At 40.8% G+C, this 21,207-nt stretch overlaps 2 protein-coding genes and 1 long non-coding RNA gene across 3 annotated transcripts in view; 1 reads left to right on the forward strand and 2 right to left on the reverse strand.

The window, feature by feature from the left end:
• Positions 1-21,207, forward strand: part of nclb (no child left behind) — a 288,007-nt gene that overhangs the window by 259,676 nt on the left and 7,124 nt on the right. The gene's annotated exons all lie outside the window — the stretch shown is intronic.
• Positions 11,805-13,046, reverse strand: LOC136781265 (uncharacterized). The gene is made up of 4 exons (XR_010823891.1): positions 12,814-13,046; positions 12,457-12,705; positions 12,281-12,385; positions 11,805-12,105 (listed from the first exon to the last, which is right to left on the reverse strand). It is a non-coding gene; the product is annotated as an uncharacterized lncRNA (long non-coding RNA).
• LOC136781476 (uncharacterized) lies at positions 15,892-16,656 on the reverse strand. The gene has a single exon (XM_066740385.1). The coding sequence runs from the start codon at positions 16,654-16,656 to the stop codon at positions 15,892-15,894; it is 765 nt and encodes a 254-aa protein (XP_066596482.1).

Here is a 21,207-nt window from a genome sequence, read left to right on the forward strand (position 1 = left end):
CAGTTGTGTTAGAAGATATTCCGAGTCCACCGACTCAGGGCGACGACCCTTCTGTACCCATAACCGTATACGCTGTAAATAATTGCGCCAGCGATCGACTCGCCCGGCTAAAGTCTCAATTAGAACTAAATCATTTAAATCAGGAAGAATTGCGCACTCTAACAGAACTCTGTGAGGAATACAATGATATATTTCACTTAGAAGGTGACAAACTCCTCACCACTGAAGCGGTAAAACATACCATTACTTTGGTAGAAAATACCAAACCTATCTTTAAAAAACCCTATAGGTTACCTGAAAAGCATAAACAGGAAATTGATAAACAAATTTCTCAGCTAGAAGCTGACGGAATAGTACGGCCGAGCCGAAGCCAGTGGAACGCGCCACTGCTCGTGGTACCCAAGAAATCCGATGCACAAGGAAATATAAAAATGCGCATCGTCATAGATTTTCGCAAGCTAAATGAAGCTACTATAGGTGATGCCTATCCATTGCCAAACATCACCGAAATATTGGACCAACTAGGCCATTCAAAATATTTCACCACCCTTGACCTAGCCTCTGGATTTCACCAGATAGGCATGGCCGAAGAAGACAGGGAAAAAACAGCCTTCTCCACACCCCTAGGGCACTACGAATACAACCGCATGCCCTTTGGATTGAAAAACGCGCCAGCTACGTTTCAATGTTTAATGAACACCGTATTATCCGGACTCCAAGGGATCCAATGTTTCGTTTACCTTGACGACATAGTAATTCACGCCCCTACTCTAATAGAACACAATAAAAGACTGAAACAAGTGTTCATTCGACTGCGTGAAAATACTCTAAAGCTGCAACCGGAAAAATGCCGTTTCCTTCGCAAGGAAACTTGCTACCTGGGTCATATAATTACAGACAAAGGCATCTCTCCAGACCCAACTAAAATAGAAGCTGTAAAAAATTTTCCAGCACCCAAGAGCGTAAAGGACGTACAATCCTTTTTTGCCCTAGCAGGCTATTACCGAAGGTTCATTGACCATTTTGCTGACCTGTCGAAACCCATGACGAACCTATTAAAGAAAAGAGTGAAGTTCAACTGTACCTCCCTAGAACAATCATCATTTGAAAATCTAAAGGAAAGATTGATTACTGCACCACTTTTACAGTATCCAGACTTTCATCTTCCTTTCATTCTGACCACGGACGCCTCCAATAAAGCAATAGGAGCCGTGTTATCGCAAGGCGAGGTAGGCAAAGACCTCCCCGTTGCTTACGCCAGCAGAACGCTTAACAAGGCCGATGTAAATTACAGCACCAAGGAAAAAGAATTAGCAACTATAGTTTGGGCTGTACAAAATTTTCGACTTTACTTATATGGTACTAGATTTACCATCATCACCGATCATCAACCACTCACTTGGTTTTTCAATGTAGAAAACCCAGGCTCCAGATTGATGCGTTGGAGATTAAAGCTAGCCGAGTACGATTACGAAATTAGATACAAACCAGGTACTCAGAATACAAACGCAGATGCGCTAAGTCGTATATACGTGACCACGCGCTCAAGAACACGGCAAGCCGCCCCAAGGCCAACCGACTCAAACGAAGATGCAACCTCAGCTAACTCCGACGCCGAGGAAGAAACAGCTGATGAGAAATCATCGACCTATACTCCCGCAATGATAAATCAAATCCTTTACGAGTATCACGATACTCCCTTCGGAGGACATGAAGGCGTAAATAGAACTCTGCAAAGAATTAAAATTAAACACGTCTGGCCAAATATGAAAAAGAACATTGAAGAATATATAAAAAAATGTGACAAGTGCCAGCGCAATAAAACAGGCAACGTGAAACGTGCACCAATGCAGATAACAGACACGCCAGTAGAACCCTTCGAAAAGGTCGCCCTAGATATAATAGGACCATACCCTGCGACCCAACAAGGAAACAAGTATGCCTTAACCTTCCAAGACCTCTTTATAAGATACAGCATAGCCTTACCAATTCAAGACCAGTCAGCCTCTACTGTGGCACGACTATTCGTTGAAAGGATCATTTTTTCTTACGGGCTACCCCAAAAGGTTTTAACTGACTAGGGTACTAACTTTCTGAGTAACCTCTTTAAGGACGTCTGTAAGCTATTAAAAATTGACCAAATACAGACCACGGCATACCACCCACAGTTGAATGGTGCGCTGGAAAGGTCGCACCGAACATTGGCGTCGTACTTAAAAAACTTTGTCAACGAAGATTTAGATAACTGGGACGAATGGTTACCCTACGCCACGTTCACCTATAACACTACGCCACACACAGCTACAGGCCGAACGCCTTTTTCATTGCTATTCGGACGCGAGGTTGAATTACCGACCACGCTCAAATATCCGCCGCAACCTACATATACATTCGAAGATTACTATAACGAGCTTCGCGAAAGAATTCGCTCAACAGGTAACATAATGAAAGACCAATTAATACGGGAAAAGGAAAAATCGAAGATCTATTACGATCACAATACACAAGAATCAAATTACGAAGTAGGAGACCAAGTATTGTTAAAGCGAGAAATGATTCGCGCTGGAAGACCGAAGAAATTAGAACCCCTATACGACGGTCCCTATACCATAACCGCAAAACTAAGCGAATTAAATTACGAATTAGCAGTGGGTAAAAAGAAGATTGTAACCCACGTCAATAGACTAAAGCCTTATCACGTGTAGTTACCGACTCGACCACACACACATACCATCCTCTCTCCTACACTTTCTCGATCCCTCTAATTTACTTCCTACTACAATTTTATTTCATAATTACCACTAAAATTTAATAATCACTATATACTAAAACTAGTTAACTATAATAATAAATTCTTCTACGAGTAATCAACTTTACCATATTTTTATATATCAAAATCAACTCTTAAATATTTTCATTACAATTAATAAGTAAAGCTCGATTCAAAAAAAAAAAAAAAAGATAAGAGATATATATATGTAATTTTAATTCTACAGTACTCTTATAATTTTCCCCTCTCATATGATTATTACAATTTTTATTATTTTTTTTTCCCTCCTTTCCTTTTGCCCTAACTATCTCTAAAACTTAACTAATAGGGAAAGGTACTAAAATTAGAAATTAAAACATACATTTTAAAATAAACTGGAATTTATTCAAGAATCGCCTCACCACATTCACAATTGTTACAAAAATTTTAAAATATAAATACAATTGTTTAAAATCTCAAAAACACAAAAAAAAAAAAATATTTTTTTTTCTAAATTAAACCATGATACCGGAGGACGTCTTTTTCCTCCAGAGGTGGACCCTTCCACCCCTCAACCTGCTGGTTGGGGTACCCCCAACCACGGTAGGGCTCCACCCCGGTGTATTGGAGCCACCTTATCCCAAACAGGTCGAAGACGACCCAGAAGCTATCCTCCAAGCAGTCATAATCCCACTCATGGTACCTCTGGATGCGGTCCGACTTTCGGCACATCCTCCGGAACTGCACCGCACCCACGTTGAAGATTATGACTAAATAAACTAAAGATAAGGGATAGAAACAAAAACTAAAACAAAAAAAAAGAGAGAGACACTCACCATTATCTAGCCTTAGGAAAAGGCGACGACCCTGGCCGTCAATCTCCCCTCGGTCGTACATATCTTTCCGCTTGTATACTTGAACAGCCATGTCACTATCGGTTTCCAGAACTTTGAGAATCGAAATGAAATTCCCCGCACGGAAACCACTAATATATAGTCCATTCCCCACTTCGCGCAAATTCACGCAAAAACGCTGACCCAATGTCTACGAACTAGACGCACCTTCGCGACCGACTAAAATAACTCCCAGTAAAAAATAAAACTTGTTAACATTTTTCACATTAAAACTCCACAATTAACCACACTTCCCCTTTATTATAGGTGCATGCTGACCCTTATGGTCATAACGATCCACGGAAGCTCCCAGCAAGTCCAAAACATTCCCATCAAAGGTCAACCGGGACTATTTTATAAAAAATTCGGCACGGTCAATTTTTATAAAGAAAAATGGAAATTAGTGATAATCACCGACATAGTAGAATATCGCCAAAGACTCGCGCAACTAGACAAATTCCTATATGATCAAACCCTTTGCTACAAACAAGAAGGAAGAAAAATCTGTAAACACCCCGTCCTTGATACCGTCTACAAGCTAGAGACAGCCGAAAAAAACCTAGATGAAATAGATGAAATAACATTACACCAAGAGAGAAACAAACGAGGACTAGCAAACGGAGTAGGATCAATCGGAAAAATTTTATTCGGAATAATGGATAGTAACGACGAAGAAGAAATAAATAAACATCTACAAAGCATAGATCAAACAGTAGAGACCAACAAAATAGCACTCCTGAAACAAATACAAATTATCGACCAAACTATAGAAACTTATAATAACACGATACAAAAAATAGATGCGAACGAAAAAATGCTGATGAAAGCAGTACGTGATCTAAAAGCCCAAGCGGACGAGCGAGAAGCTCTATATAACATTAATCTTACATCCGAAGAATTAATGATAGACACGGAACACTTACTAAATTTCGTAATACAGGCGAGCCAAGGAGTAATAAATCCGAAAATTATACGATATACAAAAATTCTCGAATACCTTAAGGATGCGATCCCTCACATCCCTCCTGGCACGCAATTCCCTTTTCCATTAGAAACACTAAATATACATTTAATTTCAAAACTAATGAAACCCACAATTTATTCCAAAACCAACAAACTAATTGTAGTATTTCATATACCTCTAATAACGCCCAAAGAATTCGATCTTTTGCAAATATATCCAATTCCAATCCCTATTCAGAATTCTACAACATTACACTCCATAATAGATTTAAAACAGGAATACATAGCAATAGACAGCATTGCTGAACATTATACAGAGTATACCGAAGACGAACTACAAAAATGTTATACGATAAAAGATAATTATTTCTGCCCGACGGATAAACCATCCAACAAAATAAAAGCAGTTAATCCATGCGAAATTGCATTATACTTAAAATACATAGATATAAATACGTGCGAGCATAAACTTATACATTTAGTGCAACCGATGCTAATTCCCATGAAAAACCAAGCCTCGTGGATATACTCCACACCGCGATTAGAAATTGTAGAAGTAATCTGCAAACAAAAACCTACCTATAATATAGAATTAATGGGCTCCGGAGTAATTAATTTATATAAAAATTGTATCCTAACAGCTACTGATTTTGTTTTGGAACCCGTACAAACCTCCAAGCCCAACAAACATAAACTCTATATCCCGCACTATAATTTCTCTTTGAGAGCCATAGATCCTGAAAACTACGTAGCAGCAATCAACACAACCAAAATTCCCAGGCTGCATAACATCCTGAATAAGGTCAACGACCTCAACACGCTCAGCATCCAGCTAAAACAGCTGAAAAGGGATGTACAAAACGAAGACCTAGGACAACACCACACCTATCAACATATGGCCATCTCATATTCTACTACAACGTTAATCATCATAGGATTAACCATCTACGTAATCTGGCGATATCTTCACAGAAGACCAAAACCTAAGCCAAGACTCAGGTCAATACAGGCATTGCCATCCAATGCCATCGTAACAGACGAAGCCGCCGCCCCAGCAACGGACGACGTTGCCCCGACGCACTTGATTATCGTCACACCTGAGCAAGCAGCAAATCTTCAATACGACCCCGATTATTAGCCACCCACCCTCTTTTTCCAGGGGGGGAGGGGTGTTATGTACATAGAGTAAACATACATAACTCATTGTTACAATAAGCATTATATAATTAATATAATTAATATATTTAATATTATTTTCATTTGAAGACATAATTAATAAATCTAACTTATCATAGTTATACTAAAATACCAATAGCCTCATTGTAAAGGAGAAATGCTCCTAATAGCGACAAATTCCTGAGTGTAATACGAAGCGCCAGACGCAGCTCGTTCACACTGTCGCCAAGGCTAAGTCCCGACACGTGGCAAATGCACTTCGACGGCAGTCGAATGTTCTAGAACAATGACGCATTTGACCATTGGGACCCGCAAATGTTACCATACAAGGTAATGTTTGACGCTGCACTTTGAGGTAAGAGCCCCAAACGTGCAGCCCCAAAAATCAGTTCGAGTCACAAGCTAGAAGGAACAAGTCGAGTCTCCTAGGACCTTCAGTCCTCTTATCTCTTAATCTTATCCAGTCAAACCTTTGTCTCTTAAAACTATAATTATCTAGCTCATAGCTCTGGTTATCAACTTGTATAAAGAAGAAACATTGTAAATCAAAAATCAATAAACCTTATTATACAAAAGAATTTCAAGTTTGTCGTGAATCAGCGATTGAACCACAACAGGATATATGAATATCGCATTCGGACCGTGCGGGGCTAATCGGCACATGCAGAGATCCCTATAAGGAAAAGAAGATACCGCTGTGGGGTTGAATATAGGAAAAGAGGGAGGGGGGCAGGTTTATCCATCGCACCCCAAGAAAACTCCCCAGAGCCTCTTGCATCAGTCCAGTGGTGATAAGGTCACCAGAATCCGGAAATTAAAAGGAGGGGGGGGGGGGGGGGGAACCCTCGGACCAGAAAAGGACCACCCGTGGTGAGAGCCGTGCAAGGGTCGGTGATGACAGCCAAGATCTAAGCTCCTCTCGAAAGCGGTCCAAACCACATCAGAGAGGTCCACCCAGCTCGCCTCCCCGAAGAGTCCCGCAATCCAGTGGATAGGCATTTAATCACACTGGTTTAGGGGGAAAGACATCGGCGTGGAGAGCAGTATCCCATCGACTCCCAGACTGGAACCACACATTGATCGGACAGACACAAGGACCCCAGGGTAGGAATTTTAGACCACCCAGGCTTGGGAAGGAGTATCCACGATGCGAGCAGCACGAGGGCCAATGAAGACAACCAGGATCCTTGATCCCACCGAGTAACACTCCCCCCAGCCAGGACAGGACTATTTCCAAGCCTTCCCGAAGAATCCGTTAAATCAATGGATAAATATAATCACATCAAACTCATGAAGGATCATCGACAGGCTCAGCAGTTCCAATTTCCCCGAAAGTGCGACAAGAGGAAACCATATCCCCTCATTTATGGTTGAAGAAAATTAGGAAAAATTGGGAGAAAGGTCACAGCGTTTAGTGCATCAGGGCTTCCCACCGGGCCCGTCCCAGTTAAGATACAGGCTAGGTCATGAGTGAATAGCCATGGGGAAGAAGCACCCGTCCAAGACGGGGAGACCGCGTACCTACGCCTACCCCCCACTATTCCCTCCATTCTATGATTTTAGAAGAAAATCATAAATCCGATTCATGGATACGGCCGATGCCCCCGCCCACGAGAGATCAGTAAGAGCCAAGGGGCCGCTCATTCGATCCAGCCAGGGGTCAGAAGGTCAGTCCTCAAATTAGTCAGACGCGTGCCAATGACCGACGGGGGGACAAGGAGGGCCGGTGATCAAGTCAGACGCCAGAGGATGGAACAGGAGACCAAGAGGATCAGCTGGGAGACTTTTACAGGCCATGACGCGCCCAGGAAGAGCAAGGGTCAGAGAGCAAATCAACGCCAAAGCCCCAAGAGCACGAACCAGGACCAACAAAAGAGACCCATAGAGCGCCAGATGCTTCCCTGAAAAGGAGCCCCGACTGTAAGGCACAATGCCAAATGGAAGGCCAGCCAAAGCAGCGTAGGGTCAGTGAGGCAGCAACGACAGCTCTGTTAATGATATATCTACGGCGAAAAAGCAGTTCTAGCAAAACTATACGGAGAGGGTACTAAACAGATTTAGTTTAGTAGGAATTAGTGGTTCGGGTAAATTTTATTATTATTATTTATTATTATTTATTTTTTTTTATTTTTATTTACATACCTTGGAGTGTGTTGCCCCTGAGGTGGACGTCCATCTCGCGAGTTGCAGGAATAATAGGAACAGTAGAGATTAGGATGTTACAGCTGGTGTAGAAAAGCTAGTAATAATGATTTTTTTTTTTTTTTAATTTCAATTACTATTCCTATCTCAAGTTCGATTTTAGGTTTTTAATATGTATATTTTTATGATTTTTTAATTTCACAATTTTATAGTTTTGATCCCTCATAGTAATGTAGTTGCTGATAAATTCAAAGGAGAAAGAGAGTGGAGAATGTGTGTATAACAAAGTTTATTTATTTACATGTTTACGTAGAAAGATTATAACATTCATAACAACTTTTGTAATAGTGTTATAACAATGGTAATTCACAAAGTAGACTTAGGTGTACTAATTACGAGTAATACAGATTCTGATTCTCTTGGCTAGTGAGGCAGGGACAGGATTAGGGGCCAAGTTAGAAGACTGAATGCGTCTTTTGAACCTTGAGGTATTAGAGGTAAGATTACGATTGTCGTATAGCCTGTCCTTGTCTCTAATGACTAGCGTTAAGAATTTAATTACGATTTGCCAGTTATCTGTCGTGGAGATCATTTGATTGACTAGATGAGACAAAGTAGGAGGGTTGTCAAGAAGATGAAGAATCGAGGATCGTTGACTATCCCAAAGATGACAAAAGAAGACCGTGTGTTCAACAGTGTCCACGTCAGATGTACAAGGGCAAATGTTGCTATTATCTTTTTTGTACTTAAGTCTATGAGGGCCGAAGCTGCCGTGCCCTGTAAGGATTTGTGTGAGGTAGAAGGAATTACCGCCATGTGGTCTCTCCACCCAGCTCTTAATGTCTGAGATAATGGAGTGGGTATGTCTTCCTTTGGAGGCGTTGTCCCATAGGTCCTGCCAGTGATGGTAGAGTTCGTCATCGAATTTATTAGAGAGAGGATTAAACGAGTCATTTAATAGGCCAGATTTTCTATCTTCCATACGCATAAGAAAGTCAGCATGCAGATGTGAGGGAGGGATACCTGAGATAACAAAAACAGCTTCATAGGAGACAGTTCTGGCTGCTCTGGCTATTCTCAGGGCAGTAATTCTATTTACTTTGTTTATGGAGTTCTGATTTTTTATAAGAGTGAGTGCCCCATACCAGATGGGTAGTGCGTAGTAAGTGATGCTGCTAATAGCATAGAAGTAAGAGGCTCTAGCAGTCCATTCAAGGCCATAAGTATTAGGCATCAGTGGGGAAAGTTGTAAAGCCACCTTTTTAGCTTTTAATGTAGCATAGTTTATATGAGCTTGAAAATTTAACTTGCCATCAATTAGGACCCCAAGATATTTGAGGTAATCCTTGGGTTTAAATTGGAAGTCCAGAAGAGTGAAATTTATGGCCTTGGTATCCTTAACAAAAATGGAGGAAGGATTGTTCAGATTGATGATTGCCTCTGTTTTGGATGGAGTGAGTGAGAGTCCTCGGGAGTTTAGCCACTCAATGATGGAGAGGAAGGTGCGATTTGCTTTGGTTAGAAGAGACCCGATGTCAGGGGCTGCAATGACAATTGCAATGTCGTCGGCGTAGCCAAAGATGTGTGTGTTAGCAGGGAGAGAGAGTTCAAGAACACCGTTGTACATGATGTTCCAGAGGATGGGCCCAAGTACAGAGCCCTGAGGAACACCAGTATTTATGTTTCTAGAGAAAATGGTGTTGTGAGATTGTACAATAAGAGTTCTGTCAGAGAGATAATTATCGAGAAGATTCTTAAGATAGTTAGGGATGAATTGAGAGGAGTGGATCTCATGTTTTATAAAGGACCAAGAGGCTGTATTAAAAGCATTCTTAATGTCAAGCGTAATTAGTGTTCGTATACGGTTTGATGTTTTAGAAGAAGTATATCGAGAAGGTGGTTTAAAGTGCTTCACTGCAGTGTTAATTGCATTAGTGGTGGAACGATTGGGCCGAAAGCCAAATTGATTATCCTTAAGTATATTGTTGGATTCAACGATAGAGTTTAATTTAGAGTGTATGATTTTCTCAATAAAGAAGGCTAGTGAGTTTATGACACAAATGGGTCTAAAGTGACTAGGAGTTGAGACATTGGGTTGATTGACTTTGGGAACTAAAACGAGCCTTTGCTGTTTGAGTTCAGTGGGAAGATAGCCTGCGTTGAAAATATGATTGATAAAGATGGTCAGGACATCTGTGATACATTGAGTGGCAATTTTTATGATTTTAGCTGGAACACCATCAGGACCGGTGGCTTTGTTGCATGAGATTCTCTTGGCCAATAATGAGATATCCTCAGGTAGGATAATTTGTTCAAAAGTATCTGTTTGACGTTGAAAGTCAAAGTGAGTCTACTTGGCGGGGCTGATAAATTTGTTGGAAATAAAGTGTCAATGATATTGTTCAGATCAGCCGATTCAAGGCGTATTGCTCTGCACATGAGCTTTTTCCTCACTATTTTATATGCAAGGCCCCAGGGGTTTGACCTGAGATCAGTACAGATGTTTTTCCAGCAGTTTGTTTTGGATTTGAAGATTAGTTTCTTCAATTTGATTTTAAGTTTTTGTAATTCAATAAAGGCATTCTTAGTAATATCGGAATTTATACCGAGTCTAGCCTTAAGCCTGATAAAGTTCCTGAGGTGCTTATGACAGAGGTTTCTAACATCTTGTATTTCATTGTTCCACCAATATACAGGTCTTTTGGTGGTGCGATTTTTTGCATTGGTATGTTTGATGATATTCATTGATGCATCGCAGACTCTGTTGCAGACTTGCAGAATGAGTTGGTACATTTTATCTATATTATTGCTGGAATCGGCGACAGTTTCTGACATAGAGATCTCCAAAATTTTGTTCAAAAGCTGCGGTGCCTCAATGGTCCATTTTCCAAATATATTAAGCTCGTTTGTATGCTTGTTAGACCACCTAAACATATTAGCCTGTGCAAAAGAGGTGTAGCAGCGATGACGAGCAACATGGCGGCAAACAATATGGCGTCGATTACACAGTTGAAGTGATACCACAATAGCGAACATTAAGTTGGCAACACTATACTAGTCAAATGTATACTCAATTGAACAAACTGTACTTAGCCGGTGCACATGCACTAACACAATGTATATATGTATATGACGGCCTTGCAATAATGTTCAACCCTTTATAAATAGCAATCCCTCCCACACTCTCTCTCTTTTGTACAGGTGTTACTAATTGGACAACTGGTCCAGACACCTAACTCTTCAGATTCGAAGTCCGATTTTGTAATTGTGAAGGGAAGTGAAAATAAAACGTTTGCAAACGGAATATTCTTGGGAAGATATTTATTCTCCTGATTATACTAAAACGCTACAAAGTGGTGACCCCGACGTGATCCGTCAGGATTACATTTTAACGGCTGACACGTGGTTTCTGGAGCTCTTCTCAACCTTGTGGGAATCGGTGACTATAACGGGCATCCTTTAAGTGATGCCTCTTGAATACTCGCCTCAACCTGGAGGAACAACACAAAATTCATTAATGGACTTGGAAAATGAGCCCCTGAGGCTCGATCAAAGGGAAAATGAGCCCTTGTGGCCATCACGTGGTGAGAACGGCCTTCCCGCCAACGCGTCCATCACCGAAAACGGCCCTCCCGCATCAAATACTCCACCGATAGGGAATGGAGAAGTCCACGCAGTGTGGAGGCAGCAGTTACCTGCATTTATGTCGGAGGCTCCGGACATTTGGTTCCTCCTCATCGAAGCTGAGTTCACGGCAGGAAAAATCCGTAGGGATGAAACCAAGTATTTGGCGGTGCTCAGGGCATTGGACGCGGGAACGCTGCGAAATCTCACCGACGTCTTACGGTAACCTCCTGAAAAAGGGAGGTATGAACATTTAAAAAACATGATATTAAGTCGGTTCGTAGAACCGAGGTCCAAACAAGTGGATAATTTACTAAAAAATTTAGTGCTAGGGGACAAGAAGCCCTCTCAACTGATGCGCGAAATGCGCGATTTGGCCAAAGGGGATATCGGAGTGGACATTCTGCATCAGCTTTGGCTGGAACGCTTGCCCGCTCATATGAGACCGCACCTCCTAACTTCCAGCAACCTCGGCTTGGATGGAGTGGCGGAATTGGCGGATAGGCTCCTCGACGTCTTCAACTCATCATACACAGTAGCAGCAACCACCAGCAATACCTATAATGAAAGGAGGATAGAGAAGAGGCTTGATGATATGCATGCGCTAATCCTGAACTGCATGCAGGAGGTGAAAGAGCTAAGACTCGCGCAAAGGACTACCGAAAATAGTGGGTCCAAATCTAAGCACCGGTCACGGTCCAAGACGCCAGCAAAAAATAAAATCTGCTATTACCACGAGCGGTTTGGTAAGCAGGCGCAAAAATGCATTGAACCCTGTCTGCTCCATGAATCCTTCCACAAACGGTCGGAAAACCAGTAAGGCTGTCGTCTCTGAAAACTGAAGATGACAGCAATGTTAATAGGGTAGACAGTGAAACGCGTCTACATATTTATGATAAGAAAACTCACCAAAGTTTCCTGGTTGATTCAGGATCGGTGATTTCTATAGTCCCAGCTGGAACGTCGAGGAGAAACTCGTGTAGACAAGCTCTGATGCTTTTCGCAGCCAACTCGACACCTATCCATACATATGGGACGCTGGACAAGGACTTGGATTTTGGACTACGAAGAAGCATGCAATGGACGTTCGTAGTTGCTGATATCCCAACAGCAATTTTGGGAGCAGACTTTCTCACCCATTATGGATTGCTGATCGACCTGAAACACAGAAGGTTAATTGACTCGGTTACAGGGCTAACTACTAAGGGCGAAATGTTGGAGACGTGTTTAATTAACATCTCAACAGTTACACAATCAATGCAGTACCATGATCTCCTCACTAGGTATGTAGAGATTACCAAGCCTTTCCTAAGGCCTAGCCAGATGGATTTGACTTTCGCACATCAGATAGCCACAACAGGTCCTCTTATCTTTGAGAGATTTAGGAAAATCTCAGGGGACAGGGCAGCAGCAGCAAAGATGGAGATAAACAAACTCCTAGACATTGGAGTTCTGAGACCTTCACGCAGCCCATGGGCAAGCCCCATCCATCTTGTGCCTAAGAAGGATGGAAGTTTAAGAATGTGTGGTGATTACAGAAGACTAAATTCAGTAACTGTGCCGGACAGATACTCACCACCATTAATACAGGATCTGTTTATTGTGTTACATGGGAAGAAAGTGTTCACAACGTTAGATCTGGCCAAGGCGTACTACCAGATTCCCATGGTTGAGCAAGACATACCGAAAACAGCAATCAATACTCCATGGGGGCTCTACGAGTACGTGGTGATGCCATTTGGGCTAAAAAATGCTACCCAGACGTTCCAGCGGTTCATCAACCACATCTTCAGAGGTCTAGACTTTGTCTTCTGTTACGTTGATGACATCCTGGTCATGTCAGCTAACGAGCAGGAGCACCGACAGCACCTTACTGCAGTGTTTGATGTCTTGAAGAAACATAGCTTGTCCGTGAACCTAAGTAAGTGCAAATTAGGTTATAAGGAGATTGATTTTCTGGGATTCCGAATCAGTGAAAGTGGGTACTCACCCTCCAGTGACAGAGTGAAAAAAATCCTAGATTTTCCTAAGCCAAGCAACATCTTGGAGTTGAGACGGTTCTTGGGGATGTTAAATTTCTACCGGAGATCACTACCATGTGCTGCACATCAACAGGCCCACCTGAACCAATTTCTGAAGGCCTCAAAGAAAAATGACAGGACCCCAATAAATTGGTCCAAGCTAGCTGAAGAAGCTTTTGAGGACTGCAAACAAGCACTAGCACATCACACACTTTTGGGGTATCCTACTACCAATGCAAATCTTCGGCTTTCTTGTGATGCCTCCTCGACAGCCATTGGAGCAGCCCTGGAGCAAGAAGAAAACAATGCTTGGCGTCCACTGGGTTTCTTTTCCAGAAAACTTAGCAGCACTGAACAGCGATACTCCACTTATGATAGGGAGCTACTGGCCATATTTGCTGCCACCAAGCACTTTGAGTATCTTCTGGAAGGCAGGCACTTCGTTATTATCACAGACCACAAACCACTGATTCACGCATTTGCACAAAAGCAGCACAAGATCTCAGATCGTTAACTGAGACAACTAGAGTACATTTCAACACTCTCCACAGACATAAAATATGTGAAGGGTGAAGAAAATGAGGTTGCTGATGCACTTTCGACGGTAAACACTATCCAAATGCCCACTACACTAACACCTCTTGACATCCAGAGAGCTCAAGATGAAGATCCAGAGTTGAGACAGCTGCTGACAAATCCAACTGCACTTAACCTGCAAAACATTATGGTAGAACCTGAAGTTAACATATACTGCAATGTGGATGGAAATACGGTTAAGCCATACTTACCGAGTAACCTTAGGCAAACAGCCTTCAGGGTAGTTCATCATCCAGCACATCCTAGTATACGTGCCACTTCAAGAATGTTGAGGGAAAGGTTCACCTGGCCAAAGATTGGTAGTGACGCTGCAAGATGGGCTCGTGAATGCATAAGCTGTCAAAAAGGAAAAATACAAAAGCATAACAAGTTGTTACCGCAACACATTGACATACCTGAGTGTCGCTTCAATCATATTCACCTAGACATCATCATTCTTCCTAAGGTTGGTGATTATCAATATTGTCTCACAATTATTGATAGATTCTCCAGGTGGCCGGAAGCAGTCCCACTCAAGGACATGACAGCAGAGACGGTATCACAAGCATTCTTCACTAACTGGGTATCACGTTTTGGCACTCCACTCACACTCACCACTGACCAGGGAACACAGTTCGAGTCTGCCTTGTTCTTATCATTGGCGCAAGCAATTGGAACCAAGCGCATCAGAACTACTGCCTACCATCCACAATCAAATGGCTTGGTGGAGAGGTGGCATCGCACACTAAAGGCAGCACTAATGTATTCCACGAAACCTTGGTTCGAAGCTCTTCCAGTGGTACTTCTGGGACTCAGAACTTCCTTCAAAGAGGATATCCAGGCAACTCCGGCAGAAATGGTGTATGGCACAACACTGAGGATCCCTGGAGACTTCTTCGTGTCACTGGACCAACCTGCAGATCCACAAATCTTCATTGACAGGCACCGTGAAAGGATGAGATCTCTACGCCCAACAGCAACCGCTCACCACAACAAGGCTAGATTTTTCATTTTAAAGGACATTCATACTTGTACTCACGTGTTTGTTAGAAACGATGCTGTGAAACGACCCCTGGAACCGCCATATGATGGGCCATTCAAGGTGGTTGAAAGAAACTCAGACAGAGTTTTCTCAATCCTCATCAATGGAGTCAAGAAGAGTGTCTCGGTTGAGAGATTGAAACCGGCATACTGCAACAAAGAGGACCATGATATTGAAGGAACGGACCAGCACGAGGAAGCACAGCACTCAACAATGGATCCACCGGAAAGAACATATAAAAAGGTTCAATTAAAACTCCCGCACAAAAACAATTAACGTGGCACATTTGTTATGTGTCATTCAGGGGGGGGGGGGGGTACTTGTAGCAGCGATGACGAGCAACATGGCGGCAAACAATATGGCGTCGATTACACAGTTGAAGTGATACCACAATAGCGAACATTAAGTTGGCAACACTATACTAGTCAAATGTATACTCAATTGAACAAACTGTACTTAGCCGGTGCACATGCACTAACACAATGTATATATGTATATGACTGCCTTGCAATAATGTTCAACCCTTTATAAATAGCAATCCCTCCCACACTCTCTCTCTTTTGTACAGGTGTTACTAATTGGACAACTGGTCCAGACACCTAACTCTTCAGATTCGAAGTCCGATTTTGTAATTGTGAAGGGAAGTGAAAATAAAACGTTTGCAAACGGAATATTCTTGGGAAGATATTTATTCTCCTGATTATACTAAAACGCTACAGAGGCATCTTCAGTGAGAAGATCGAAAAGTATATAATTATGATCGCTACCGGAATAGTCCCTACTCACTGACCAATTTTTTATTCTATCCAAGAGTCTACAAGAGATCAGAGTAAGATCCAAGATTGATTCAGCGTTGAATCTTTGGTAAGTCGGTGAGGAGCCTTGATTACAGAGAATTAGATCGTGTTTGAGGAAAAAGTCTTTTAATAAACAGCCTCTTCTGTTTTCCTTATTAGAGCCCCATGCGTAAGAGTGAGAGTTAAAGTCTCCACCAATTAAGACAGGCTTATTTGTCTTATATAGAAAATCAGATAATTTATCTAGGTATGCTTGGAAATAAGTGAGATTACAGTTTGGAGTGATATAAGTACTAACAATCCAGAGTAAAGGGAGTTCATAAACACAGAATCCATCAGTCGCAAATGAACTAAGGATGGGAGGGACACGCTGAGAGACCAGAAGGATTGCACAATTGTTAAGCGTACTAGCAATCCAATTGTTTAAGGTGATGTTTCTGGCTTGTTCGGTGATTAGAACGATATCACAGCTTTTCTCAAAAATATATTGCTCCATAATGGCTTGAGCTTTGGAACAAGTGTTTAAATTTATTTGAAGTATTCGTAATACTCCATCCTTGGTTCCAGCAATTTTAGTTTTAGACTTTTTAATATTGTTCATTGTTTTCAGAATCCTGACCCTAACATTAAAGGTGTAAATCTTGAAACGTCCATCAGCCTTATCCACAATCATTTTGATGTTCTTAGGTAGGGTATTAGAGCTAGGCTTGCCATTAAGTGAGAAATTCAGGTCTCTTACTATGTTAAAGGAATTTAGAGTTTTGAGCTCAGTTACTTGTTGTTCGGAGAAGCCGAAATTTGGTAGTAAGGGATTAATGTTGTCAATAATTTGACTATCTTTAATTTCAAAAGGTATTCTTTTTAGGGTAACGGAAGTGCTGAAGTTGATAAGATTTTGCCTGATCTTATAGTCATCAAAAAGACTGTAGGAGAACTGATTGGTCGTGCCAAAGACAAGTTCCAGTTTATTATTTAGAGGTCCCGTTGTTCCAGATTGATTTCAGTAATGTTGACAATGGTTTGATTCTGCTTGTTGATAGTAGTTTTGATGTTCTCTAATGGTATCTGACTAAGTGTTGGGTCAGTAAGAATATTAGCTAGTTCAAAGAGTGGATTGAAGAGATTTTTATTTCTATTAGAACCAGTGGACCTCTTCTTTTTAAGGAGGCTGCGAATTCTGACTTTATTAGAGCGGTTTGCATTATAGTTAATAAGTTCAATGTCAGAGCAGGGATTAGGACTAGGATTAACAGCAGAAGGAGTCAAGTTATTTTGTACAGGAGCCTGCTTTTCATTGCTGTTAGGAGTGATGATAAATTTCAAGTAGTTTGACATTGTGAGCATCTAGCAGTCAGAATTTGGAGTCTTCTTAGAGAATGTTTCTCGGGAGTACATATTTTATCGCATAACAAGATTATTTATAACAATGAACAAATTCACAGATAAGATTTAGAAAGTAAGGAGAGAAACTCCAATTCCCCCAGGCAGAGGAGAGCAAACCATGTAACGAACTAGAAAAAAGTAAATATTTTTTGTAAAAGTGTATCGAGGAGTAGCCAGGATTCTTCAGTTTTCAGTATGGATATCATAAGGAGATGTAGGCTATTAGGAGATAAGGAGGTGATGTTAAAGTGTTTCCACTTGGGGCAAGTGAAGATTATGTGTTCCCAAGTAGGTCTAGAAGAGGAATTTGTACAATTGCAGGCTCTGATAGGTGGGAAAGGTGACAATAGAAAGAGACAGATACTAGGGGAGAGAAGACCGTGGGTTCTGTAGAACCAATTGTTCAGATTTGGTATGAGAGTGGAGAGATGTGAAATTTGCGGATCAGTTATTTCTGTGGAGAATGTATGATGCCAAATAAACTGCCAGTAATTTAGCATGTCATTAATATTATTTCTGGAAAATATCCTAAGATTTGGGCCAGAGATGTTTATGTAATTGGAGTTTAACAGGGTGTGAATAACAACATTGGCAGGTGGTGTGCAGGCTATAATGGACCAGGTAGTCAGGTTAACAGGAAGTAGGTAGGCTCCTTTGGGAATAAGTTTAATTGTAACATAATTTACCGTCTGCCTGAAGGACTCAACACATTCGTGATTAAATTTCCTCAGTGTGTCTAAGGGGCAGTAGCCAAAGATAATATTATACGTTCTGATAACTAGTCGGTAATAGTCCTGATAGGTGGTGACTTTAGGGCCATCTAAGAGGGAGAAAATCTTTTTCTTCATAGAAAACAGTTTTTTCTTAAAGATCCGTAATTGATTCAATTGTGAAAGACTTAAGTCTTCAGAATTGATTATACCCTCAGATCTTTGTAGTTGATAAGTAGAGCTATTAGAGGGTTGCGCTTCTCTTATGGTAATATTATTTAAATTGGTTGGTAAAACGCTAAAACCGACTGACTCGTTTCTACCATCACTGGCAGGGTGATCCCTAGGTACGACAGGGGTAGTGTCGGTAATATAGGACGGAATCTGTGACCGACTGATATCTGGAAAGCGTATGTATGGTTTAAGATTTGGAGAGAGGTTATCAGTAGGTGATAAGAAAATGAGGTAAGTTATTGTTTGAATTACCCGATGGTAAGTTATCCTGGGAGGAAGATATCCGGATGGTAAGAGGAGGAGTACTAGGTGGAGATGAATTATTTAAAGTGTCATCCCTATTTCCTTCACCCCTACTCCCTCTGGTAATCACTCTCATATCAGCATTGACCAGTAGATCAGTTAATTGGGAAGACTGAGATAAGGTCGATATTGGGTTGGCAATAAGAGAATTGGAGGCACAAGGTTTGGCAGAATCAGAGGACAGACATTTCTTAGTTATTTCAGCTGGTGAGCCAACAGTAGTATGTCCTGAAGAGGTCCAGGGTGTATCCCTCTTTTCGTTTTCATTCTCCATAACATTCCCCAGATCACTGCACACCAACACTGAGGCAACCGAATCAGTTGGCTGAAGTGGGGTCTGTGAAGAATTTATAGTGTTTGATAGTTTATCACTTCCAGCCTGTTGTGGTAGGGCTTGATGGTCCGCCACTTTGGTGGATGAACTGTGTGTTGAGGGCCCCAAATCCTTGATACCACTATTAGTAGAGAGATTAGCAATCACTGGTCTATTAGAGGGTCCAGCAGCAGTATGACTAAAGGAGGTGGTAGGGGAGTTGTTGGCTGTGTTTACAATGGAGACCTTAAGTTTATTATATCTCCTCCTTTTACCATTCCTCTTATTCCTTTTATTGGGAATATTGCTCATTAAGTTTAACAAATGATTGTTTCGTGGGTAATTATTACTCATTTCCTTATCAGGTGTACAAATATATTCGCAAATTGTTCGCAATACACGACGATAGATGGACGGTGTAATTTTGACTCCTAAGTTAGTGAATAAGTTGATATTCTGCAACATGAATTTAAGGAAAAATTTGCAAATCGAAAATTTAAATAGAAGTTTAATCATATATATATATTTTGAGGAAAGCAATTATAAGAGTCTACAAAACTCTTTTCTTTCTTTTTTTTTAAGGGGGTGGGGCAGGAAGATGAAATTTGAGTTATAGCTAGTAAGCTAGTAAAATAGCAAATTAAGGGATTTTTGGCAAATAATTATGCATGAATTATTTCCTATTGAGCAATCGAGTAAGAATAGGGGGGGATGATTGCATTATTAATTAATAGGCGCTCCTATTTTTTTTTTTTTAATAGATAGATAGTAAAATAAAATAAAATAAATTGAGATTTTACCTGGGCAGATTGTACTGGTGATAGTCTAGGAAGAGTGGGATTTTGTGGACCTTGTAGATTTACACTACTGTAGTTCTATGATTAGTATGGCCTAGTATAAATCAGAGTTAGCATTTTCCAAAGACCTCAAAGTTGTAATAGAAACTTTTTTGTTCGGATCGTGATGTATTTTAAGATCGATCAAGAGACTGGTGTAAATTAAGCTTGTCTTTTAGTATTCCTAAAAGAGGCTAGTCTCAGAGAGAGTTATGTAACCAGACTGTAAAGCTGTAAAAAAAAGAATAAAATGAGTGTTTATAGAATAAGGTATAAAAAATAAAAGTTTTTTTTTTTTTTTTAAAGGTGAGGGGGAGACTATAGTAAGTTGTTAGCAGTGAATTGTTCTAGGAATTGTATCGCAGGGGAATTAAACGCTATTTGGTCAATAAAATACAGGGAAGATAGTAAATTAATATATTCTGTAAAGTATTTGAGGATATAGGTTTTCTACTTAATTTGAGGTAATGAAAAGTATGAAGAGCTAAGATTTGAAGAAAGACATAAATGAGAGTACTTTTAGAAGGATAGCATAAGTGTGAGGGGCTCATGAGTGAAAAGCAATGAGTAGGGAAGGAAGATAGTAAAAAATCCAGATAATTAACCACAAAAGGGATGCTATGTAGGGGCCTCGGGTTATTGCAGTTCAAACTATTAGATGTCGGCTAGATGAATTTAAGTAAAGAGTGAACAACTAGTAAATTTAATGGGAGGAGTGTGCGAGATTCCTTCAAGGGAAGTTCCTGTACCTCATACCTGCACTTCCACCAGTCTCACCCCTTTTAATTTAGAAAAGATGGAGATTTACCTTTAGAGATTGTTAGATGAGTGCTTTGATGATGTCAAGAGTGATCCAATTAAAAAGTAGGAAACCAAGGAGTATAGAAGCAATACTGTCTAATTCAAAGAGGGTCAGGTCGAAAGTTGTGAGATTCAGAGTTGGTTAGAGTAAATTGTTTCCCTGGTTAACAAAGCACTGTACGATCGATCAAGTAGCTAAGAGGCTGTTATAGACTAAGCTTGTCTTTTAGTGTCCCTAAAAGAGGCTAGTCTCAAAGGAGGTTATGTAGCCAATTATAGAATCTGCAAAGAAAGAAAGGAATAGAATGAGTAATTAAAGAATAGAGTGTAAGAGTATAAAGTATGAGAGGGAGATTATAGTAGGATGTTTGGCAGACAATTTGATTTAGGGGATTATCTCTTGAGGGATTTGAGCGCTATTTAATCCAAGTATACAGGGAAGATAGTCAATATTATTTATTCTATTAAGCAATTGATCTAAGATTCAGAGAGTGACATAGGTAAGAGTATTTTAAAAGGATTGTATAAGCATAAGAGGCTCAGGAGTGAGAAGCAAGGAAGAAATTTAGGTTTCTAAACCAATTGACCACAAAAGGATGTAATGAAGGAGCCTCCAATTAGAGTTATTAAAGGCAAAGTCGAAA

The sequence above is a fragment of the Prorops nasuta genome, unplaced genomic scaffold, assembly GCF_024137725.1.
Source record: "Prorops nasuta isolate Cenicafe-Biocafe unplaced genomic scaffold, Cenicafe_Pnas_1.2 PNAS00022, whole genome shotgun sequence".
NCBI lineage: Eukaryota > Metazoa > Arthropoda > Insecta > Hymenoptera > Bethylidae > Prorops > Prorops nasuta.